Source organism: Schistocerca cancellata, chromosome 5 (assembly GCF_023864275.1).
Source record: "Schistocerca cancellata isolate TAMUIC-IGC-003103 chromosome 5, iqSchCanc2.1, whole genome shotgun sequence".
NCBI classification, from domain to species: domain Eukaryota; kingdom Metazoa; phylum Arthropoda; class Insecta; order Orthoptera; family Acrididae; genus Schistocerca; species Schistocerca cancellata.
In genome coordinates this window covers 621783416-621810348 of record NC_064630.1, presented here as the reverse complement: position 1 = coordinate 621810348, position 26933 = coordinate 621783416, and the positions used below count along the sequence as shown (strand labels likewise).

Sequence of the window (26933 nt, the reverse complement as noted above, 5' to 3'; positions counted from 1 at the left end):
CATTCAATGTTAACGATATGGGCCTGTAATTTAGTGGATTACTAGTACTACCTTTCTTGAATATTGGCGTGACCTGCGCAACTTTACAGTCTTTGGGTACGGATCTTTCGTCGAACGAAGTAACCACCCAGATGAATCAAGGGGCTACCAATAGTGTCTCCTCAACGACTGTCAAGCGAACGTTCCTGCGTATGGGCCTCCGCAGCAGGTGTCTGGTTCATTCACCTGTGACGGCGGCTGCTCATCGGTGACAAAGGACAGAATTTTCACGCCATTTCCGCAACTGGTCGTCAACTGAGTGTCGACAGGTGGACTTTTCAGGTGAATCACGGTCTATGCTCCAAAGGACACATGCCCATTGGCATGTACGGTCCTGCAAGAATCGTCGTAAATGTCCAGGCCGGAGAGGGGAGTGTTGTCGTCTGAGGAATGTTTTCGTGGCAATTGGACGATCTCGTCACTCTGGAAGACACAGTGGTTCAACACAAGTTGAATCTATCCCTAGGGACCACGTCCGCCCCTACACGCAGTCTGTTTTTTACTTGGCACGACAGTATCTACCAACAGGACAATGCAAAGTTCAACAGAGCTCATAGTGTATGTGTGTGGCTACAAAAGCACCAGGATGATTTTACTGTATTCCCTTGGTCACAAAACTAACCGGGTTTAAAAACAATCTAGAATCTGTGGGACCAACCTGATAGGACTGTTCACGCCGTGGATCCTCACCCGAGGAACCTAATGCAGCTGGCCGTGCCACTGGAGTCAGCATGTCTCCACATCCATATTGGCAACTTTCATAACCTCACTGACTACCTTTCACCACGTATGGACTGCAAAAGGTGGTTATTAGGGCTTTTGACAGGTGGTCACATTAATGTGACTGGATCGTGGATGTACACTGTGGTGTGTGTACTGTAAGACCTTCGGTACACACACCATCAGATTATTTGACTTGTCGCTCTAACGAAGTAGGCAAGTGTCAGCAATATGTCTCATGGTCCAATCGTGGCGTGTTTACCTACTGCAGTTAGGTCAGACGATAGAAATGCCACTTGCACGCTTAGAGTAGCAGCTATTCTTATTCTCACACCTCTGATACTTGACAAAATGTCTATACATTTATCTTCATGGCTATGTACAGGAATATGATAATCTTATTAGGCGCAGACTGAAACTTGACTACAGACTAATGCAGACTGACTAATCGTAGGTCTGTACACTCGTTATAATACCTCGAGCGTTCAGGTATCACTGCGCGAGTGTCATCCACGAGGAGAAAAGGTTCTACGTTAGCAGCAATCTCATTGGCTGCGTTACATATTAATACGCGGATTGGCGGAAGCAGAATTTGGCCCATTTCTAAGACAGCGCCAACTCGTAGTGCGGAGACGGACAAGCGCTGCGCCTGCGCTGTTGTCCTTAGTGGGGCGCACTCTATTGGGAAAGGTATGTACGCGCTGACTACGCGGAACTATGTACACAACAGAATCCATCCCTAGGGACCACATCCGCCCCTACATGCAGTTTGTTTTTTCTCCTTCGCACGATAGCATCTACCAACAGGACAATGTAACGTGCAACAGAGGTTCAAATGGTTCAAATGGCTCTGAGCACTATGCGACTTAACTTCTGAGGTCATCAGTCGCCTAGAACTTAGAACTAATTAAACCTAACTAACCTAAGGACATCACACACATCCATGCCCGAGGCAGGATTCGAACCTGCGACCGTAGCAGTCCCGCGGTTCCGGACTGAGCGCCTAGAACCGCTAGACCACCGCGGCCGGCGGCCAGCAGAGCTCGTACTGTATGTGTGTGGCTAGAAGAGCACCAGGATGATTTTACTGTATTCCCTTGGTCACAAAACTAACCGGGTTTAAAAACAATCGAGAATCTGTGGGATCACCTCGATAGAGACATTCGCGCTGTGGATCCTCAACTGACACTGCACTGGAGTCGGCATGTCTCCACGTCTCTGTCGGCACCTTTCATAACCTCACTAAACATCTTTCGGCACATCTGTGCTGCAAAAGGTGGTTATTCGGGTTTTTGACAGGTGGTCACATTAATTTGACTGGATCGTGTATGTTCCTGGTAAAAAATCCACCACAGTTGTAAAATACTTTATTGACCAAAGTCCTGCACGATGGAAAACGCAACACACTACCACAGTTTCGGGTTCTTAGTCCCGTCATCAGGTGTGTATAGCGACTTCTATCGTGCAAGACTTCGGTCAAAAAGTATTTTACAACAGTTACGGATTTGTTTACCATCAACATGTTGCAGAACAGTTGTGGATTTATGGACGGTGTAGATATATGTAATGGAATGACCACATAGACTCAATCCTAGGAAATCAAGTGGCAGAATATGGGGGAAATATTGTCTACAAAGGAGTTTGCTTAGAAAACACTTGTGCACTCCTTCTTAGACTATTGCTCCTCCCCTCTCTGTACAGCTCCTCCTTCCACTCTCTGTCCATCTCCTCTTCCCCACCCTCTCTTCCACCTGCTTCTTTCCCTCTTTTCATCTCCTCCACCCCCCTCCCCTCTGATTTCATTTCCTCCTGGCCTTCTGTTCCCTCCTCACTCGCCTTCTCACCTCCTCCCTCTACTCTCTGTCCACCTCCTCTCCCTCCTCTCTCTGTCCATCTACTCCCCTCCAACTATCTCCTCCTCCTGTCTCCCTCTGCCCATATCCTCTTCCCTTTTGCTGTTAATTTCCTCCTCCCCCTCCCTGTCCATCTCCTCCACTTTCCTTCCTCTGTCTGTCTGCTCCTCTCCCATCTCCTCCTCTTCCCTTTCTTTGTCCATTTCCTCCTCCTCCTCACTCTGTCTATCTCCTTCCCCCCCCCCTCTCTGTCCGTCTCTTCCTCCCCTTCACTCTCCACAATATCATCCCCAATCCAATAGAAGGTTTCTGGTTCTTAGCCTAGAGGATTTCTATCCAGATAGTAATATGTGTTACCACGCTTGGTAGAAATCGAGCAAAGGCTTTAGGAGGAGCTTTTTAGCCGGGGTTTTTCCAAAGTACGCTCATGTCACACGTATTTAACGTTTTTTACACATATTTGTACACATATTTCACCTGCGTCTGTAGCGAATTTTACCTTGCAGTTTCCATTTCGGGCAGCTCATTTCTATGACGTCATATCTGGTGAGCAATGTGTCGTACAAGGATATAATTTTTCACGTACACTCAATGCTACATTATTATACTGTCTGTGAAATGGGTCGCAAACAGAGTTAGTAGTTATTGTGTTCTTGCCAGTCGTATAATATAGGCTGCCTAGGAAGCTGTTTTCTCGGATCGCTAAACAACAATTCAAGTAATCGTATGAATGGAGCTTATTACAGTAAGTTAAACTGACAATGCTTCGAGTATTCACAAAGGTGTGTCGCAACCAAATGGCGACATGCAAATAATCAGTGTCCTTCGGTATATACCATTTCATTGCAAGCAAAACAATACAGTTCATAAGTCACTGCTGTGGCATTTGTATGACAGCTCGTCTTCCACTGCTGTCCTGATGTCGTCCTAGAGAGGGGTTCGTCAGCGTACTATTGGCCGACGTCGTCTCACAGCCCTCACTGCTCTTCCATTCTTGATCGTCGTGCCGGCACTTGTCTTTACGCCGGAACAGTACCAAAGAGGTAATAAATTAAAATGTCATACATGATCCGAAAGTTTTCCCGCATCTCAGTATTTATGACATATCTATTGAACTATGTGTCGTACAGCAATATACACTCCTCGAAATGGAAAAAAGAACACATTGACACCGGTGTGTCAGACCCACCATACTTGCTCCGGACACTGCGAGAGGGCTGTACAAGCAATGATCACACGCACGGCACAGCGGACACACCAGGAACCGCGGTGTTGGCCGTCGAATGGCGCTAGCTGCGCAGCATTTGTGCACCGCCGCCGTCAGTGTCAGTCAGTTTGCCGTGGCATACGGAGCTCCATCGCAATCTTTAACACTGGTAGCATGCCGCGACAGCGTGGACGTGAACCGTATGTGCAGTTGACGGACTTTGAGCGAGGGCGTATAGTGGGCATGCGGGAGGCCGGGTGGACGTACCGCCGAATTGCTCAACACGTGGGACGTGAGGTCTCCACAGTACATCGATGTTGTCGCCAGTGGTCGGCGGAAGGTGCACGTGCCCGTCGACCTGGGACCGGACCGCAGCGACGCACGGATGCACGCCAAGACCGTAGGATCCTACGCAGTGCCGTAGGGGACCGCACCGCCACTTCCCAGCAAATTAGGGACACTGTTGCTCCTGGGGTATCGGCGAGGACCATTCGCAACCGTCTCCATGAAGCTGGGCTACGGTCCCGCACACCGTTAGGCCGTCTTCCGCTCACGCCCCAACATCGTGCAGCCCGCCTCCAGTGGTGTCGCGACAGGCGTGAATGGAGGGACGAATGGAGACGTGTCGTCTTCAGCGATGAGAGTCGCTTCTGCCTTGGTGCCAATGATGGTCGTATGCGTGTTTGGCGCCGTGCAGGTGAGCGCCACAATCAGGACTGCATACGACCGAGGCACACAGGGCCAACACCCGGCATCATGGTGTGGGGAGCGATCTCCTACACTGGCCGTACACCACTGGTGATCGTCGAGGGGACACTGAATAGTGCACGGTACATCCAAACCGTCATCGAACCCATCGTTCTACCATTCCTAGACCGGCAAGGGAACTTGCTGTTCCAACAGGACAATGCACGTCCGCATGTATCCCGTGCCACCCAACGTGCTCTAGAAGATGTAAGTCAACTACCCTGGCCAGCAAGATCTCCGGATCTGTCCCCCATTGAGCATGTTTGGGACTGGATGAAGCGTCGTCTCACGCGGTCTGCACGTCCAGCACGAACGCTGGTCCAACTGAGGCGCCAGGTGGAAATGGCATGGCAAGCCGTTCCACAGGACTACATCCAGCATCTCTACGATCGTCTCCATGGGAGAATAGCAGCCTGCATTGCTGCGAAAGGTGGATATACACTGTACTAGTGCCGACATTGTGCATGCTCTGTTGCCTGTGTCTATGTGCCTGTGGTTCTGTCAGTGTGATCATGTGATGTATCTGACCCCAGGAATGTGTCAATAAAGTTTCCCCTTCCTGGGACAATGAATTCACGGTGTTCTTATTTCAATTTCCAGGAGTGTATTTTTCTAGGTACATTCAGTGGCAGATGCAGATACTGTCTGTGAAAAGCGTTGCGAGTAGAGTTAGCAACAACGAAGTAACATATTTATTATATCTTGCATGATTCGCCAATTTTTGGCCCATCTCAGTGTGTATGACTTCATATCTCTTGACCCATGTGTCGCTCAATGATATAGTTTTGCTGATACATTCAGCGATGTATGTGAATACCATCTGAAAAAAGTGTCGCAAATAAGGTTAGTAGTACGTGAGACCCAAAACAAACAGGATTGTTGGAGGGGACATTGAACGTATTCAAATAAGGGCAGTGCAAATGGGCACAGCTTGGTGTGACTCATGAGACAGAGTTACGGGAGGAGCTGAACTGGAAGACGCTAACTGTCCCGCAGAAGCCTACTCACAAAATTTCAACAACCAGTATTAAGTGAGGAATCTAGGAATAAGCCACAATCCCCTAAGCATCGCTTCCGCAGGGACCGCAAAGGACTGCGTACTTACAACGCTTACAGTGTCAGTTAAATTTTCAGTCTTCCCGCAACCCGTGACAAAATGGGAAGCACCCTCTGCCACGCACTTCACAGTGGTTTGAGGAGTATAATTGTGGTAGAACATGTTGCGTGTGTTAACGAACGCTTAATTCCATGTTTCATCCTTGTCTTCCTTCTGGTACTTCCTGGCGATTAAAATCTGGAAGCCGAATGGCAACGGGCGATTGAAAGCTGTTTGCTTAGAACCTCGTCGTAATTTCAGTCACTTGACGATGCTGCTTGGAAAGCGTGCCTCGTAAAAGTTAATGAAGAAGTGTATGCAGAAACACGAGCTAGCTTCATGCCGACTAGATAGTGTCTGTCATACATTAGCCGCGTTGCTCTTATCAAACGTGCTTCGAGGATACTGGGATTAACGTACGGTACGAAGTCTCATCTCAACGTTGGCGTGTACAGCATAGCGCACTGTTATCTATCTAGAGAAGTTTATCATCATGTTCTTTTTTTTCTTCGACAGATATGTTGTTAGAGGCTAACTCTAGATCAGTTGAAGAAGGAATGGAAAAGGTAAGAACTGGTATCCCCTTGAGGGAAGAATCCCATTAGTCACTTGAAATGATTTACGGAGCCGGCCTGGGTGGCCGAGCGGTTCTACGCAGGTTCGAATCCTGCCTCGGGCATGGATGTGTGTGATGTTCTTAGGTTAGTTAGGTTTAAGTAGTTCTACGTTCTAGAAGACTGATGACCTCAGATGTTAAGTCCCATAGTGCTTAGAGCCATTTTTCATCGGTCCCTCCTAGGCTTACACCCTACAGGACTCGAACCTCCGGCGATGGGGCGGGGGGGGGGGGGGGGGGGGGAAGGGGGAGGGGGGAGGGTCAGAGCCATTTGAACCATTTGATTTAGGGAAACTACGTAACAGACACATCAGGAAGGCAGGACATAATTTGGCCCCAACTCCTTTCGAATACGAGCCACGGTTTCTAACATGTAAGGACCATTCACCTCCCTTGATCTTGGTGCCATAGAGCGTACATGTCAGTACACAGAATATTTTCTGTCGAAAAGAAAGCGATTACGCCGTGTACAGCTTGGTCAATACGTAGATTAGAGAATGTGTAAAAGAAGATAATCGAGTTCTGTTTGTCTAGCTTTGTATAGCAGAAGAGAGAGAATGAAATTTAGCATTTTTTTCGCTGATACTTTCTGTATTCCTTCTGTTTAGCTTTGAGGCAGCATCTGCTGTTTCTGCCTACTTAACTCATGAGATTTTTAATTTGATAATTTGATTAACCACGCATTAAATGAGCTATCGACCTTTCAGCCACGCTCACGAAGGCAGTACTGGTAGTTGATATACTGTGTGGAGCGCGCAGAAATCCAGCCGTGAACGTAGGTGAAACTTTAAGTCGTATGTCCTTCATCGCTATGACAGTATGATCCTCTTCTGGTGGTTTATATCCGCGCTACAGCTCATAGCCATGAGAGAGTTGTAAAAATGCCAAGCACATTCTAAAACGGTACCTAAGTACTAAGTGGTCATAATTAAAGTGAAGCTATTCACAGAGGTCCTGTGTTGGCAATAATTACCTTACGGCAGCGAAACTTGGTAGTATGGTAATGTGTTAATGCGGAACCGCTTTACGCTGAGAAAAAATTCGTTGCAACTTTGGCCACCAGATGCAAATTTGGTGCTGTACAGCATTTCGCCGACGTCTCCGGTGCTCGTATTGTACAAATTGTGTATGTACTGGTTAATAATAAAATCGACATTATACCTTTCTCACTGGTTGTCCTTCTTTGATCACGTACCATTCGTAATCCATTACATGTGGAAACATTTCTATACGTATGTAGGAGGGGGGTCACTGGTGTTAGCTGCAGCGGGACTTTAAGTGGAATCAGCGGCGGCGAGCGTAAATTTGTACCGGTCCGGGATTCGAACCAGGGATGTCCTGCTTCCTGGGTACGTGCGGTAACCACTGTGCAACCGGAACACGGCGTTATCGCAACTGCTCGGACCATCTCGGCACCCTTCACGGCCGATCCACATTCCCACCGAACGCCACCTATCCGCATTCCCAGTCCATTATACTCCCGTTCGCTACTCAGAGATTCTCACAGGAGGTCGGACGCATCCGTGTATCCACACTGAAGAAGGTGGATCCATTGTCCAGCCAGGCTTGTCAGTTATATGAATGCGTGGTGTTTGTTCCTTCGGACATGTCCTAAAGAACGGACACCATGCATTCATATAATTTCTATATGGCTTTCTTGCATTCAGAGCGCCAGATTTGCATTTGGTGTCCAAAACTGAAACTAATTACTTTACAGCGTAAACCGGTTCCGTGTTAAGGTATCTACCATGTTTCTTTGCCATATGATAGTTACAGCCAACACTGGACATTCTGTGAGTAGTTGCAGTTTAATTATAACCACTCGATACTTCGCAAAATATCACACGTTTCAATTAAAAAAAAAACCTGAAACTGCTGCAAGAAACGTAACAGCTATCGAAGGCCAGGCAACACAGGTAAGTCGTCATCAACAGATTATGCGCTGGTGCCAAGGGACCACAAAGTACGATTCTCCGACACCAAAGTTTTGTCCTAGTCTAGTCATTACACCTCTTAGAACGTGCAGAGTTTATAAAAATTAAAACAGCAATTTCAACGGGAAAGAAATAGGACTCAATGCAGACAACTTGCGGGCCTCAGTGCTAACTTAGCGGCCGAAAAAGAACTGCATCCACTACTGCTCCACTTTGGCAGTATTCAACGTCTGGTTAACACCACGCTGGGATAGCCGTTGCACGAATAGTTACGTTCTTCGCGCTATTTCTACAAAAATAGTGAACGAACTATACTTGTTATGCTACAGGAAATTTCTAAGACTTAAATCATCTGTGTGTACGGCCTCTGATGATGTCACACACAACAGAAATAAAGGTAGATTCAGGTTTAACGTCCCGTCTATGACGGTGTCATATTAGACACGGAGCAGATGCACAGACCTGGGGAAGGATGGGAAAAGAAATTGATAGTGTCCTTTAGAAAGTAGCCATCTCAGCATTTGGATGGAGTGATTTAGGGGAGAACACGGAAAACGTTCTTCTCCTTCCGAATGTGAGTGCTTTGTCTCTCACTGCACTCTCTCAATCGGTCACACAATAGGAAACCGATAAGCAGAGCATTATGCCTACGACGCAGCCCGAGTACCAAAGCCGAGAGATAACGAAGGAAACACGTACTTGATATCAAGATCATAACCATTAATTACTGACATCGGCCTTCTTATGCGCAACATCTTTTCGTGTTTCATTGTGTCAAATTGGGTTTTTTGGGACTGAAAACGGATTCATCCTGTTGATTACCTTTATAACGGAAAAAATTATAAATGCCAAACAATGCGTAAGTTTTCTGGACCAATGGGGAAAAAAGTATGTGGGAACAAGACTGGGTTGGCAAAGAAACACACACCGATTTTCTACATCTCCTTTCTTATGCCCAACATTCTTTCGGCTCCATCCACTTACGCAGAGTACGGATATTTCCTAAGTGTCACAATTAACTAGATGACTTAGCAGTTAATACCCTAAACTCATGCTTGAATGAAGCAGGCTTTAAATGGACCATCAGTCCATATCTGATTTTTCTGTGTTTTTAAATTTTTCTCAGGACCCATAAAAAAAGCTGAGGATATTTCTTCCTTGACCCTGTCTCAACGGCATTAGAGGTCCGCTTTTAACGATATCGCTACCAACATAAGGTTACGTCCCAAAGAAAACAAGAAGCCATATATTGCCTTCTGTGCGTCCTGTTGCAGTAGTATCCAGTACTTTTCCATTCGAAGTTCAATGCCAGTCCCTGAGAAGCTGTTCCAGAGTAAGGAGATAAGAAAGAAAAACCTGTTGATACCGCTCAAGGAGAGATCACACACGAATGTGCGCTGGACGGCTTAAGGCATACCCCAGCCTGTTCTATCTGAACCGTTATTATATTTGTTGCAACGGCTCCTTCCGTATCGACTCCTCCGGCCAAACAAGGTCTCCCATTACTTAGCCATTCACAGGGTCAGAATACCCCCGACCCTTGCCCAAGAAAGATAAAATTCGAATCCTAATGACCAATTATTAACAATGGAACATTTTTACAACTGACGGCGGTGACCGTGAATGATCAAATTACATTCTTATTAAAACATCATTATCAAGGTGGTTAGAATTAAACGCGTGAGCTACTTGCACTTGATCCGACAACATAAAAACATTTAACCAGTATTTTGCTATTATCGTTATTGGCAAATCACAGGTAAAAACAAATGAAAGAAAGAGTGACACACCTAGCAAGCGCTAGCAGCGTGAGTTTGTCTCTATGTGCTTCTGTCTTCAACGCCGCCTAAGACTACTCTTCATCAGCAGCGGAACATTTCCTCAACTGGATGCTCATGTGTATATAGTGCACCGTCAACAAATATCATTGTCTTGTACCGTTCCATTGCTGTTTTACAACTGCTTACTCGTACATATTCACTCATTACTGCTTCAGCTAACAGAGTGCTAAGCTGTGCTACCACACATCCAAGTGAGCAACAGTAATATACAATAACAGAAGAGCTAAATGAGGAAAACTTTAGCATCGTTATAAGAAAATGACCCAGATTCAGAGCTAGCGGCTGAGTCCTACAACGAGCCAGTTGTCTACAAGATAATTATAAATCGAATAAGCGGTCAGCTGGGATCTGATACAACTGCGATATTTAATGCGTCGAGTGGGTCATTACTGTGAAATAACACTTGTACACGGCGACATAGTTATATAACGGAAGTTTATTTTATTATTGTTCAATGAAACAGTGGATTAGGCCGTATAACGGAAGTTTATTTTATCGTTGATTAATTAAACTAAAATTAAATTGTGATTTTACTCGTACATGTTAACCCAGGTAACAGAAAGGCAGCTATTCTTTAGATATGTACAAAGTATGTCACGCGTCCGCTCAAGTGTTGCGTTGTCAGCTACAGTGCTGTAGCGGATTTCAAGTGCACAGTTAAAGAGAAAAAGAATACAAATTTTCTGTCGTTCTGATGTTTCTACTGGCTTTGATTATTAGAGATGAAGGAATGGTGCGATAAGGGTTTAACATCGCGGTGACGATGGGGACTTCAGAGACGAAGCAGAAGTTCGGATTGGGGGAAGGAATTGGAGCGTGTGCGTTCCGAAGAAAGCATCGCTTTGCCTTAACCGATCTAGGCAAAACACGGTAAACCTATGTGTGTATGGATAGGTGGGGATTTTAACCGACGTCCTCCCGAGTGCGAGTCCAATATATTAGCACTGCGTCACCCCGCTCAGTTTTATTGGTATCCTGTGCGGCCAGACAATTCACACTCCTGCACGATATTTCTACTCCATCAATAGTGTGGGCGACAATCCTACGCACACTATACGCACGATAATGAAGAGGGAGCTTGGCTGTGTTACTGTCCACGTAGTCTTTGCAGATAACTACAGCCCTACATCGCAGTCGTCAGTCTGACGTAGAAATAGGGAAGTTGATTTACTCGTGTGCTCAGTTATTATTACGTTTTTGGAGAACGAAAATCTCACCTGTAAAAATCAAATTCCGCAAACAGGGATCTTGCGAAACTGAACTCACTGTGTTTGTCAGTGGGATCCAGCGCGTTGTGAACAACGGCGACCAGATTGTTGCCGTGTACCTCGACTTCGGAAAGGCATTCGGTACCGCTCCGCACTGCCATTTAGTGCACAAAATATGGGTTTGCCAAGGATCGGTGCATATTTGTGATTCGATTCAGAACTTAGATGCAGATAGAACTGAAGGCGTGACCCTTAATGGAACACTCTGACAATTTGAAAGGTAATTTAGCGAATATCCCAAGGAATTTGATAGGGCCGTTACTGTTTAGAATATATGGGGTGAGGCAGCTAAAGCAAGCCACCACTAATATATCCAGAATGAATAAATACACCGAGGTTCGGTTTTCGACAAGTTACAGCGGACAATATGGCGAATTTCCTGACATTCGCAGTAACTTTTATCGTTTATAGTCGTCGAAATGCGACAACGGTTTTTTTCTATTAGAACTATATACTTTTTTTCTGTGGCATTTGAAAGAAGTTTCTAAGAAAATTTCACCGACGTAATATGTGTGGGACTTGATCAAATAGTATCAAGATAACAGCGTCGCAGAGCACTGTCCTACAGACAGAAGAAGTGAATCCACAAACGTATGCCCTATTAAAGTGAATGTAAACAAACACGTAATTCAAGCATGATTCTTGTGTTCGCCTGTGCGTTTGAAGCCCATCAGTCTATACTTACCAGCCAGAACATTATGACCACCAACCTACCATCGATATAAATCCCTGCTAGCCAGACACACGGATGCGGATGTAGTATCAGTGAGTGTGCTGTCCGTGTATAGAGTGGGGAAGGCGCGCGATGTATCTGAGTTCGACTGAGCGCAGATTGCGATGGTCCGAAGCCTCGGCACGAACATTTCGGAAACTGCAAGACTTGTCGGACGTTCGAGGAGTGCTGTGCGGAGTGTCTTCAACATGTGGCGAAACCAAGGTGAAACCACGTCCAGACGTTGTGGGGTTGGGCGGGCGCCCCTCATACACATGTCGGACGTCGTAGTCTGTGTCAGACTGGTAAAACAGGACAGGCGGTGAACTACGGCGAAACTTTAATGCTGGGCAGAGTACAAGTATGTCTGAACACACAGTGCATCGAACAATTCCTAACGATGGGCCTCCGCAGCCGACGACCCATGCATATGCCAATTTTAACACAAGGACACCGGCAACTACGACTGAAATGGGCACGTGACCGTCGGTACTGGACGTTGGCGCAGTGGCAGAGCGTTGCATGGTCTGATGAATCTCGATACATTCTTCATCAGCCCGACGGGAGGACGCGAATCCGTCGTCTTCCCGGTGAACAGCTCCTTGACACCTGTACTGCGGGACGGAGATAAGCTGGCGGCGGCTTTATTATGCTCTGAGGAAAATTCACGCGGGCATCGATAGGTCAAGTGGAGCTCGTTCAAGGCACCATGACGGTCAAGTAATACCGTACACTGGTTGCTCAACACGTACACCTCTTCATGACGACCCTGTTTCCTCAAGGCAGTAACATTTTTGAACAAGATAATGCGCCCTGTCACAAGGCCAGTAGTGTGAGATGGATGCTTCGAAGAACACAGTGGCGAGTTCCACTTGATGTGCTGCTTCGCCCCCGCCCCCCTCCCCGACTCGCCGATCTGCTGGGATGTGATTGAACTTGGCGTCAGAGGTCATCATGTGACTTTTGTGTGCAGATATGGTGCCCAACTCCCTCCAGCGACCTACCATGGTGTCACTACATCCATGCCATGACGGATCGCCACTGTTACCTGTGCCAAAGGTGGACATACCGGCTATTATGTAGGTGGTCATAATGTTCTGGACGATCAATGTACGTTCAGCTGATGTAGCAATCAGACAACTTACTGGCAAAGATATTGAGACATTCACAATATATACGATTGTGTGAATATCGTTTATAGTGCATGTCACCAAAATGTTAGTGCAGCTGTACGATCATATGCCGAAAAGTATCCAGAACGTGTGAAGCACACATAAGCTGTCTTTAGAAACATATTAAAAAAAAGTTCTAGAAACTGCAAGTATGGAGAATGAAATACGTCACGGGAAAAGAAGAGCAACTTAGGAAAGAAAAGAAACTAACATTTTAGTAGCAGTAACACAAAATGCAAATGTCAATAAGAGGCATCTCGGAAGTACTGGAGGGATCACCCAAAAAAGTGATCTGCAAACACTAGACTGCATCACATTTCACCCTCTTCATATTTCACTGCATCTACAGCTTCATGGCAACGACTTCCAAAATTGGTTACAGTTCTCCGAATGTTATCTACGAAAAGTGCAAATTGATGTGGTATATATTTATGCCAAATTTTGTTTAACGAAGAAGCACCGTTAACAAACCATGAGCAAGTTAAGCTTCGCACCAATCGTCAGCTAACAATTCACTCTGACTCAAAGATGTGAGTAAAAACACCGCTGTTGGTCTTAAATGTTAAATCCTGCCTAGTCATCATAAATGGGGAGTCTAGGAAATTTGCTTTCCCGAGTCACTAGACAACATTCAAACAAATCGTATTAATGTGTCTTATTACGAACAGTAAATGACAATACTTAACTTTTAGAATTACATAGATTCATTGCAAGCAAAGGCCGACATCCGAAATAAACAAGCTTCTTCAGTATAACACTTCCGATACAAGTGAAGTAATACAGTTGACGCTTCTATTCACGTCGCTAGTCTTGAAGCTTCTGTAGAACCGGGCGAGACCAGTCGGCCGCGGCGCGTATGTCCTCTTCGCATAGAGGCCGCTGCTGTCGCGTTGTCTTCCTGCAGGGGGGTAGGTCAGCGTGCAATTGGCTTGACGTCTTGTCACAGCCCTCTCTGCTCTGTCGTTCCCGACTGGCGTACCGGCGCTTGACTTTACGTCGTAACATTAACGTTTGGTGCGTGTTTTTCAAGACTCGCATCACTGGTCCCTGTTATATTGATGGGAATCTACAAGCACTCAGCTATCTTGAGTTCCTAAGGTATGCTGCTGCCGAGTTATTGAAGACATCCCACCGATATAAGGCAATCGGAGTGGTACAAACATGATGGGTGTCCCTCCCAAGCCGCGCATCTAGTGACAGATCCCCTTAGGAAACGCAAAATGGTCTGCACTCTCGCCAGACCATATGCTTCTAGCACCTCGGTACATTTATTCACTCTGGATATTCAGGGTGAGTCAAAAAAGACTTCACAATTTTGGAATGATATAGAAATTTATTGAGATAACTTACAAAATTCGGTAGATGTGTCATTTCTTAAGCAAACAACCTCAACTTTCACATAACAGTGCTAAGTGTCATTTTGGTTTGATGTGACTAGCATTTGTGATGCCACAAACATCGCATCGGCAGTCAGTTTCTTCCCACACTCGTTACAGCAAATCAGGCATAAATTGTGCAACGGCAGCGTAGATTCCATTTTTCACGTCAGTTAAATTGTTTGGTAGGGAAGCAACATATACATGGTCTTTAATGAAATTCCAGAGAAAGAACCAGTGGTGTCAAGTCTGGGGAGCGAGGTGCCCATGTGACTGGCTCTTCACAGCCAAGAGGGGTTTCCGGGAATCACACGTATACGAGTGGCTTTTAAATAATCTATTCCATCGAATTTCTCAGGATCTCACATTCTGAGAAAACTAGTTAACATCTCTTAACTTAAATGTATTAGTCAAATTATGATGGACTCTCAGCACCTCGGTACATTTATTCACTCTGGATATTCAGGGTGAGTCAAAAAAGACTTCACAATTTTGGAATGATATAGAAATTTATTGAGATAACTTACAAAATTCGGTAGATGTGTCATTTCTTAAGCAAACAACCTCAACTTTCACATAACAGTGCTAAGTGTCATTTTGGTTTGATGTGACTAGCATTTGTGATGCCACAAACATCGCATCGGCAGTCAGTTTCTTCTCACACTCGTTACAGCAAATCAGGCATAAATTGTGCAACGGCAGCGTAGATTCCATTTTTCACGTCAGTTAAATTGTTTGGTAGGGAAGCAACATATACATGGTCTTTAATGAAATTCCAGAGAAAGAACCAGTGGTGTCAAGTCTGGGGAGCGAGGTGCCCATGTGACTGGCTCTTCACAGCCAAGAGGGGTTTCCGGGAATCACACGTATACGAGTGGCTTTTAAATAATCTATTCCATCGAATTTCTCAGGATCTCACATTCTGAGAAAACTAGTTAACATCTCTTAACTTAAATGTATTAGTCAAATTATGATGGACTCTCAGTGGTTCAACTACAATCAGTTTTTGATTCCCAGAATCTACTGTTGGAACTGTCCGAGGCGAAGCAGTAATTAAATGCTGTAGGCGCAGCTGAGACCGTTTTAAGCCTCATAATATTATTGCGAGTGTACAGTAAATGCTCACAGCAGAAAGGACTTCAAGTGTTACATCATCAGGCAATATAAGGAATAAGCTTTGCTTCACCTAGCAAAACTATTTACGACTTGCATACACCTTTTTGGCAACTATCGATGTTTAAATCATTCTAAGGCAATCTTAGCAGTATTCGACGGCAGTTTTTGTCATAGAATCTATACACGATTTCAATGCTGAAGACGAAGAGAACAAAGATTAGAAACCGAGGCACGTCGCGCCGACGTGTGCTGGCATGGCACATGGAAAAATTCTCTGAATTCTCTTATGGAGCACATTTCAAACAGTTCTCTTGACGAAAATGATTAACATACTCTTTTTGTCTCTCACAAGGGAGACGGGGCGTATCAAATGCAACTTTCATATCTTTACGACAACAGCATTATTAAACTTTCTAGTACAGTTCGATAGTATACCATTACTTTTATTTTTGATAATCCAGCACAGAGATTAAATCAAAAGGACTGTCGAAAACTCGTTAAAATTTTAATGTAAGTTTGCCAAATGCTTTAATAACGTATTCTTATTGAGGACAGAGAAACGCCGGCCGTTGTGGCCGAGCGGTTCTAGGCGCTTCAGTCCGGAACCGCGCGACTGCTATGGTCGCAGGTTCGAATTCTGCTTCGGGCATGGATGTGTGTGATGTCCTTAGGTTAGTTAGGATTAAGCAGTTCTAAGTTCTAGGGGACTGATGACCTCAGATGTTAAGTCCCATAGTGCCCAGCCATTTGAACCATTTGAACAGAGAAATGATACGTGAGGCAACTTTGTTGAAGGAGCATAAAAAAGTTGTTGTACGTGATACAAAGATGCGTCGACGAACGAGATACCAAACAAAGATCCTAGACGGCGTGTCGAGTTCAACGTGAGGGAAGTTCGAACTATACTGCAAGGCCTTAAAAAATATTTAAAAAATAAAATGAAATTTTAATCTCCTGGTTAACGACGAAGTGTTAGCGTCGTGGAACAAGTTCCCAAAGATGTGAGAAGGAAGTAGGAAGTGTCCTTTTTAAAGAAACAGTCCTAGAATTTGCTTTCAGCGATTTGGATGGCAGGCCGTCTTTCTCCTGAATGCGAGCCCAGACTGCTAATCTTTGTGTAATTTTACCTGGTAATAATAATGAGGTTATCGCTCTGAGCATCTGTGCTTAATTATACCTGCCTGATGCTTCCCTTGACAACTTGTCCAAACGGTCTGCCATGGAACCTCCAGTATGGGATTTCAAAAGCTGCAACAGTGTGATCAAATTGAAGGAAAATAGTATGAGAAAATGTAAAGATGAAGTTTTCAGATATGCAGGTATGAGTGTTGTCTGGTCATGGCTTTCAGTGTCCATCGTAATGTCTACCAACTGTGATAGATTTATCCCAAAACGGGACACACAAGAGCGGTGAAAATGCCTTGTCACTGGTAAAAGCACACGCAATATTCATAAGCGAAACGTAGGATAGGTTTACGTAAATGCAGCAAAGTGAAGGTGAAGAAGACCGTAGATCTTTATGCCAAATGTCACGTATCACAAATAACAACCAAGTAACAATATTGTTCATTGTAATTACGAGAGACATCAGGACGCAGCGAGTACAAAATTCACTTTTGTAGTCACTAAGTTATCACGATGACATCGCACTGGTAGCACAGAGCAGCAATTTCGAAGACGGTGAACGAATTCTTACGGAGGATCCGGAGAAGATGTCAACTTTTTTAAGAACTGGAGATTGATCTCAAGCACATCAAAAACAGAAATCTCTTGTTTCCATCTTGCGAATCGTGCTGCGAACTACAAACCAAGAGTTCTGCTCAATGGACAAACGTTGAGGTACAACGCTTTCCCAAAATATCTCGGAATCACTCTAGATAGAACCCTGAGCTACAAAGAGCACATCACCAAGCTTTCTCATAAAGCTGCTGCAAGGAACAACGTACTACATCTCTGCATCACCTTCTCTACCACTGCACCAGGAATTCTGTCATCCGCCAGAGCAACGATTGCCGGCCGGAGTGGCCGTGCGGTTCTAGGCGCTTCAGTCTGGAACCACGTGACCGCTACGGTCGCAGGTTCGAATCCTGCCTGGGGCATGGATGTGTGTGATGTCCTTAGGTTAGTTAGGTTTAAGTAGTTCTAAGTTCTAGGGGACTGATGACCTCAGGTGTTAAGTCTCATAGTGCTCAGAGCCATTTGAACCATTTAAACAGCAATGATTGCGATCAAGATGACCAGCAAGTGTTATTGCAAGACAACTCATCGCGGATAGTTTCGATCTAAATGAAAGCTGGAAGCATGAATGGTCAACAAAAACATTGGGAACAAGAGCCCATCACCTTGATCCCACAAAGAAGCCAAAAGGTTTTGACCTACCGAGGAACCTCTGGTGCCGCCTCAACAGGTTAAGGACTGGACATGTTTGTTCTAGCTACTTCAGGTACAAATGGGGCTGGATCAGTTCACCAATGTGTGAATTTAATCAAGAAGAGCAGACAATTGAACATTTAGTCCAGCGCTGTCCACTTCATTCATACCCTGGACTTCCCGACGACTTGTTCATTCTCACACCCAGCTTAATTAACTGGTTGAAAAACACGGACTTTAAGGTTTAATCTTGTCTTATATCATATGTATATTGTATAATATCATTTGCCTTATATCAACTGTATATTGTATAAAATTACCATACGATTAAATAAATAAATCACGATAACGTGTTATAATGGCATTTAGTAGTATTAACTTCATCACAATTTAAGTTCAGAAAATCAGAATGCATATTAATCACATTTTTCTTACAATAATTGTATTATCCACATAATATCTTAACAATGAATGTTGACTTTGCATACGTGCGTTTATGGCTATTAATCCAGATATCTGCGATATTAGATGCATGCTGCAGTTGTCAAACACTTCTCTGTAACCGCCCACAGCAGTGGCGAAGTACAAGACTATACAGCAGGAGGGAATCTTCAAACCAGATGAACACCTATGAGGACACTGGGAGTGTGTCTTCTAACAGATTTTTATTACTTCCTTCACTTATGACTCAGGATGCCGGCAGATCAGAATTCTAGATTCCGGTAATAACAGAAATTTCGTACTTTTTCTACACAGCGTTTATTCACTACAAGATGCAGAGAAGTCTTAGACGTATTTCGAAGAAGTGAGAATATCAGAGAAAGACTGATGTATGAGTAGGTAATGTTGTTGTTGTGGTCTTCAGTCCTGAGACTGGTTTGATGCAGCTCTCCATGCTACTCTATCCTGTGCACGCTGCTTCATCTCCCAGTACGTACTGCAGACTACATCCTTCTGAATCTGTTTAGTGTATTCATCTCTTGGTATCCCTCTACGATTTTTACCCTCCACGCTGCCCTCCAATACTAAATTGGTGATCCCTCGATGCCTTAGAACGTGTCCTACCAACCGATCCCTTCTTCTAGAAAGTTGTGCCACAAACTCCTCTTCTCCCCAATCGTATTCAATACCTCCTCATTAGTTATGTGATCTACCCATCTAATCTTCAGCATTCTTCTGTAGCACCACATTTCGAAAGCTTCTATTCTCTTCTTGTCCAAACTATTTATTGTCCATGTTTCACTTCCATACATGGCTACACCCCATACAAATACTTTCAGAAACGACCTCCTGACACTTAAATCTATACTCGATATTAACAAATTTCTCTTCTTCAGAAAAGTTTTCCTTGCGATTGCCAGTCTACATTTTATATCCTCCCTACTTCGACCATCGTCAGTTGTTTTGCTACCCAAATAGCAAAACTCGTTTACTACTTTAAGTGTCTCATTTCCTAATCTAATTCCCTCAGCATCATCCGACTTAATTCGACTACATTCCATTATCCTCGCTTTGCTTTTGTTGATGTTCATCTTATATCCTTGCTTCAAGACACTGTCCATTCCGTTCAACTGCTCTTCCAAGTCCTTTGCTGTCTCTGACAGAATTACAATGTCATCGGCGCACCTCAAAGTTTTATTTCTTCTCCATGGATTTTAATACCTACTGCGAATTTTTCTTTTGTTTCCTTTATTGCTTGCTCAATATACACATTGAATAACATCGGGGAGAGGCTACAATGCTGTCTCACTCCCTTCCCAACCACTGCTTCCCGTTCATGCCCCTCGACTCTTATAACTGCCATCTGGTTTCTGTACAAGTTGTAAATAGCCTTTCGCTCCCTGTATTTTACCCCTGCCACCTTTAGAATTTGAAAGAGAGTATTCCAGTCAACATTGTCAAAAGCTTTCTCTAAGTCTACAAATGCTAGAAATGTAGGTTTGCCTTTCCTTAATCTTTCTTCTAAGATAAGTCGTAAGGTCAGTATTGCCTCACGTGTTCCCATATTTCTACGGAATCCAAACTGATCTCCCCCGAGGTCAGCTTCTACCAGTTTTTCCATTCGTCTGTATTGAATTCGCGTTAGTATTTTGCAGCCGTAACTTATTAAACTGATAGTTCGGTAATTTTCACATCTGTCTCAACACCTGCTTTCTTTGGAATTGGAATTATTATATTCTTCTTGAAGTCCGAGGGTATTTCACCTGTCTCATACATCTTGCTCACCAGATGGTAGAGTTTTGTCATGACTGGCTCTCCCCCAAGGCGATCAGTAGTTCTAATGGAATGTTGTCTACTCCCGGGGCCTTGTTTAGACTTAGGTCTTTCAGTGCTCTATCAAACTCTTCACGCAGTATCATATCTCCCATTTCATCTTCATCTACATGCTCTTCCCTTTCTATAACATTGCCCTCAAGTATATCGCCCTTGTATAGCCCCTCTCTATATTCCTTCCACCTTTCTGCTATCCCTTATTTGCTTAGAACTGGATTTCCATCTGAGCTCTTGATATTCATACAAGTGGTTCTCTTTTCTCCAAAGGTCTCTTTAATTTTCCTGTAGGCAGTATCTATCTTACCCCTAGTGAGATAAGCCTCTACATCCTTACATTTGTCCTCTAGCCATCCCTGCTCAGCCATTTAGCACTTCCTGTCGATCTCATTTTTGAGACGTTTGTATTCCTTTTTGCCTGCCTCATATACTGCATTTTTATATTTTCTCCTTTCATCAATTAAATTCAGTATTTCTTCTGTCACCCACGGATTTCTACTAGCCCTCGTCTTTTTACCTACTTGATCCTCTGCTGCCTTCACCATTTCATCCCTCAAAGCTAACCATTCTTCTTCTACTGTATTTATTTCCCTCATTCTTGTCAATTGTTCCCTTATGCTCTCCCTGAATCTCTGTACAACCTCTGGTTTAGTCAATTTATCCAGGTTCCGTCTCCTTAAATTCCCATCTCTTTGCAGTTTCTTCAGTTTTAATTTACAGTTCATAACCAATAGATTGTGGTCAGAGCCCACATCTGCCCCTGGAAATGTCCTACAATTTAAAACCTGGTTCCTAAATCTCTGTCTTACCATTATATAATCTATCTGATACCTTCTAGTATCTCCAGGGTTCTTCCATGTATACAACCTTCTTTCATGATTCTTGAACCAAGTGTTAGCTATGATTAAGTTGTGCTCTGCGCAAAATTCTACCAGGCGGCTTCCTCTTTCGTTTCTTACCCCCAATCCATATACACCTACTACGTTTCCTTCTCTCCCTTTTCCTACTATCGAATTCCAGTCACCCATGACTATTAAATTTTCGTCTCCCTTCACTATCTGAATAATTTCTTTTATCTCATCATACATTTCTTCAATTTCTTCGTCATCTGCAGAGCTAGTTGGCATATAGACTTGTACTACTGTCGTAGACGTGGGCTTCGTGTCGATCTTGGCCACAATAATGCGTTCACTATGTTGTTTGTAGTAGCTTACCCGAACTCCCATTATTTTATTCATTATTAAACCTACTCCTGCATTACCCCTATTTGATATTGTATTTATAACCCTGTATTCACCCGACCAAAAGTCTTGTTCCTCCTGCCACCGAACTTCGCTAATTCCCACTATATCTAACTTTATTCTATCCATTTCCCTTTTTAAATTTTCTAAGCTACCTGTCCGATTAAGGGATCTGACATTCCACTCTCCGATCCGTAGAAAGCCAGTTTTCTTTCTCCTGATAACGACGTCCTCTTGAGTAGTCCCCGCCCGGAGATCCGAATGGTGGATCATTTTACCTCCGGAATATTTTACCCAAGAGGACGCCATCATCATTTACCCATACAGTAAAGCTGCATGCCCTCGGGGAAAATTATGGCCGTAGTTTCCCCTTGCTTTCAGCCGTTCGCAGTACCAGCACAGCAAGGCCGTTTTGGTTGATGTTAAAAGGCCAGATCAGTCAATCAGCCAGACTGTTGCCCCTGCAACTACTGAAAAGGCTGCTGCCCCTCTTCAGGAACCATACGTTTGTCTGGCCTCTCAACAGATACCCCTCCGTTGTGGTTGCACCTACGGTACGGCTATCTGTATCGTTGAGGCACGCAAGGTTCCCCACCAACGGCAAGGTCTATGGTTCATGGGGGGGGGGGGGGGGGGGGAGTAGGTAATATGCTAAGATTTTCCGTCTAATACTGCGTTAACGTAAACTGAAGAGCTGCCGCTCAGTCCGAAAAGAAGTGCGTAGTTCGAAACCTGGTGGCAGAGCTCTCTGCGGGCTCTCCAGAACTGAGTGAATGTGGCACAGATACATAGCAAAGTGTACCTTTCGTTTCAGTTGCCGATAGTTATTAATTTATAACAATATAAACTACACTGCAACAAAAAATGGTTCAAATGGCTCTGAGCGCTATGGGACTTATCTTCTGAGGTCATCAGTCCCCTAGAACTTAGAACTACTTAAACCTAACTAACCTAGCGACATCACACACATCCATGCCAGAGGCAGGATTCGAACCTGCGACCGTAGCGGTCGCGCGGTTCCAGACTGTAGCGCCTACAACCGCTCGCCCACTCCGGCCGGCTGCTCAGTCAAGACATTAATCTTAAACAGGATGCATAGTGTAGAAACACATAAAGAAATGTGTATAGTAGTGTACTTCAATCACATATTGGGCAGTTCACAATTAACCTACAGGAAGTGAAGTGCTGTATCTCCCGCTAGCAATCACTGAACATGTAAGTGCGAAAATCACAGGGTGGATCACGCCTTGCAGACTTATTGCTGCGAGTGATTTTAATGCTTACAATTTCTTTAGTTGTTATATCGCTGAGTAAGAGAATGACATTGCCATAAATGAGAATGAATTTTAAAAATATGCTGAACCCTTTATGCTTTTCTGTATTTCGCGAAATTAGCACATAACGGGAGGAGTCACAGAAGAGTCTCTAAGTTGATGTGAACAACATTTGACTCCTCTCCGTAATAAGGGTGAAAGAAAAGATAGGTGCGAAAAGAGACACATCAGCTTGCTATAAGGTAGCGGCTTCATCAATCAATAGCCTAGCGCTATGCTGACCTGGTTGTCGGAACAAAAATAGTCACACTAGAATTCCAAAAATCAGCTCGAAATTCTTGGTACTGAATACACTGCAGATTATCAAGATCGATTTTTCTTCTACAATAACTAGTAGATTTTGGGTGTTATTCGTAGATATACACGCAATTTATTATTAACTGTGAACACGAGTCTACGCCCAGAAATTATCATCCGCGTTAGGAGAAAGACACTAAGTTCACATCCGCTATGATTCCCATTCATTCAGTGATATCACTTGACATCCAATGCTTTAAGGCTAACAGTGATTGCGCGTAAAACTGTTTCCCTTGTTGAGTACAGGGTTTATTACAGCAAATGATAACTAAGTGCTTAAACTTATCGCAAATCTGTAAGTCACTGATACGATACGCACTGCTCCCATCGGGAGTCTTTTCTCAGACGATATACTTTGAAATGTAAATGCTCGACCGAAGTTCATTATCCATCCACTAATTCCAAAAACACAACAAAATGTTCGACTGTAGGACTGGAAGAATAATTCTGTGATGCAAATGACTAGTCTGACTTTTAGAACTGCGAACTATAATTGTCTTTCAGAAGTAGGAAATTCGTCTAAAAGTCAGAACACTCTAAACAAAAGCTCTAGATACGGCATATAGCATCCGTATGCTTCTCTTCTAAACCCGCGCATACTGGTAGCGTAAGTGTACGAAAAAATCAACGCGAAATGAAATTCTTTGTCGTGAAAACGAGAAGAGCGTTTGGCATTAGGTCCTGGGTCAAAATCGAGCGGTTGAAAATGGAGGTTGCAGCTATTCATGTTTAGGTACGTACGTTAAAGAAAATAATACTTTCCCGTGGCGTGTACCCACCGCTATAGTCATATTTATTTCTGATACTGCCTACTGACGCCGAGGTGAACTTTTCATTTGAGAGAGCCCGCCGAACCTCAACAAAATACAACTGTTGAGTCTACCTATTGTCAACCTTCCAATACGTGGCAGCACAAACGGCGCTGAATTTCATTGCAGCAGCATCAAAATAAATGTAGAGAATGAGTTTTTCGATTGTGAAAATTGACAGCAAAACACACGGAAAATACAAAATCTGAACATCGAGTTGATGTACTTGGTTTGAAGAATATCTATTGTTCTCGGTCGAAGACGACGAGAAAATTGCGAAAAATAAAAGTCGCAACAGCATGGGCTTCTTATGTACTGTTTTTTTTTTTTTTCACAATGGTTCTTACAACGTTCGTCGTGGAAGATAAGATACTTACCACTGCGACAGCTACTTTTTTTCCGCTTAAAGTTAATTATTGTCTAATTCACTCTGTCTTTTTGTATTTGGTAGATCTTGAAACACATCAAAAGTTTGGAGGGATGGTAAATATTTCCGTGCCTTTGATCTGAAGCATAGCGGTATTATGGATGGTTCAAGGAAGGTAAAGGCAAAACAAGAAAATAGAATTCGAAATATATATGTTGAAGTATCGACTCCTGGAGAAGTAGAAGCCATAGTTAGCATATTGGAAACATCAGTTTTAAAAGCAGACTTGACAGGCGGTAAGGTAAATCTATTTCACATGCAGTTGCCTTTAATGTCTGAGGCTGTGGCTTTTTTTGTTAATAGTGCAAGGCGTCGTTTAGCGTGCGGTGTTAATCCCCGGTGACAGTTAGAGAAGCCAGTGAGCACCTGGAGCTCGGCGGGGTGTCTGAAGCGCACGACGGGCTGATCGGTTCCGGGATTGAGCGCGCCCTCTTCTCGCAGTAGCTGCAGAACCCGCGCCAGGAACGCGTCAGCGTCTTCGCTCTCATCCCACCTCCTTCCGTTCTCCATGCCTGCCGCTTCACGACTGTCAGGCCAATGGCCTTGGCGGGCCCATCACACACTGCCTGCTCCCTACTCGCCTCCCTCCACTTCTGGGAACAAATGAGCCACGCGGCTGCGCGATAGCAGCGGCACGTACTGGAGAGAGGCGGCTATTTGAAAGCCGATACGTTTACTTGGAACTTCCGAAGACAAGTAGAAGCTAAAGCGTAACTGAAAAATGTTAAAATCGACCTCGAACGAATTAATTTTGTCGGCTTTGGACATTTGTCCAGAAAATATAATGGCGGACGCTCAGCGAACAGTGCCGAAATTTTGTGGCCTATAGACAGAAGTCGGTTTTCGCTTGCACGTGCTTCGCTGCTTGTGAAAATATCTTCGAAATTGGGGGATGAGAAGGGGCGGATAGTACTTCGAAGTAAAGTGCGTGAGATGATTTTTAACGTGCTGAAGTTGAAGCAGTTGATGGAATCTCGTGAAATGTGGAAAATCGTGCGATATGACGAAGAAGAAGATAATTGTGTTTTAATGAACTAACAAGGGATTATTCGGAAAGCGATTCAATGAGTCGGAATAAGTGAAGCAGACGATGACGATGGAAATGACAAAGAAATATAACCTTGAGGAATAACGAATACACGTGCTTCTAGTGATTGGTTTTCTTATTTCTGTTTTTACATACTTCGTTGGTGTACAGTTATCTTAAGGCGAGTGCTCTGAAGTGAGTAGCGTTTGCTGTTGTTTCCTTATTAGGGCTATATATTCAAGCGGGCAATCATTTTCAAACATGAACCTTGTCAAGAGACGTCCTCTGATTGCTGAAAATCTGGAATAGTGCGTAAAATTAGACACAATATGCAAACCTAATTTATACAGATTTTGAAGGCGATACAAGGCCATTCTTCACATTACTTTTTACATTTACGGATACCTTACAGCTTAATTTTATCTATAAAGATTATCGTTGTTATGTGTTACATCATGTTTCATACAAGGTACTCTAACTTTAACTAACACTTAAAACATCAAATAAAGTTTGTTAAAGGGAGTATCGTGGAATGAAATAAGATGCAGTGTCGAGTATTTTGAGATGATTTGGACATTCGGACAGGTTGAATGAAAGGAGACAGACGAAATAAATATACACTCCAGGAAATTGAAATAAGAACACCGTGAATTCATTGTCCCAGGAAGGGGAAACTTTATTGACACATTCCTGGGGTCAGATACATCACATGATCACACTGACAGAACCACAGGCACATAGACACAGGCAACAGAGCATGCACAATGTCGGCACTAGTACAGTGTATATCCACCTTTCGCAGCAATGCAGGCTGCTATTCTCCCATGGAGACGATCGTAGAGATGCTGGATGTAGTCCTGTGGAACGGCTTGCCATGCCATTTCCACCTGGCGCCTCAGTTGGACCAGCGTTCGTGCTGGACGTGCAGACCGCGTGAGACGACGCTTCATCCAGTCCCAAACATGCTCAATGGGGGACAGATCCGGAGATCTTGCTGGCCAGGGTAGTTGACTTACACCTTCTAGAGCACGTTGGGTGGCACGGGATACATGCGGACGTGCATTGTCCTGTTGGAACAGCAAGTTCCCTTGCCGGTCTAGGAATGGTAGAACGATGGGTTCGATGACGGTTTGGATGTACCGTGCACTATTCAGTGTCCCCTCGACGATCACCAGTGGTGTACGGCCAGTGTAGGAGATCGCTCCCCACACCATGATGCCGGGCCGGGTGTTGGCCCTGTGTGCCTCGGTCGTATGTAGTCCTGATTGTGGCGCTCACCTGCACAGCGCCAAACACGCATACGACCATCATTGGCGCCAAGGCAGAAGCGACTCTCATCGCTGAAGACGACACGTCTCCATTCGTCCCTCCATTCACGCCTGTCGCGACACCACTGGAGGCGGGCTGCACGATGTTGGGGCGTGAGCGGAAGACGGCCTAACGGTGTGCGGGACCGTAGC

The 26933-nt window shown here is 44.4% G+C and overlaps 1 protein-coding gene across 1 annotated transcript in view; it reads right to left on the bottom strand.

The window, feature by feature from the left end:
* LOC126188567 (acidic amino acid decarboxylase GADL1) overlaps positions 1-24960 on the bottom strand; it is a 188544-nt gene extending 163584 nt beyond the window's left edge. The window contains exon 1 of the mRNA XM_049930168.1: positions 24813-24960. Within this exon, the coding sequence (XP_049786125.1) occupies positions 24813-24956 (144 nt within the window). The 5' untranslated portion in view covers positions 24957-24960. The remainder of the gene's footprint in view (positions 1-24812) is intronic.
* Positions 24961-26933: the final 1973 nt, after the last annotated feature.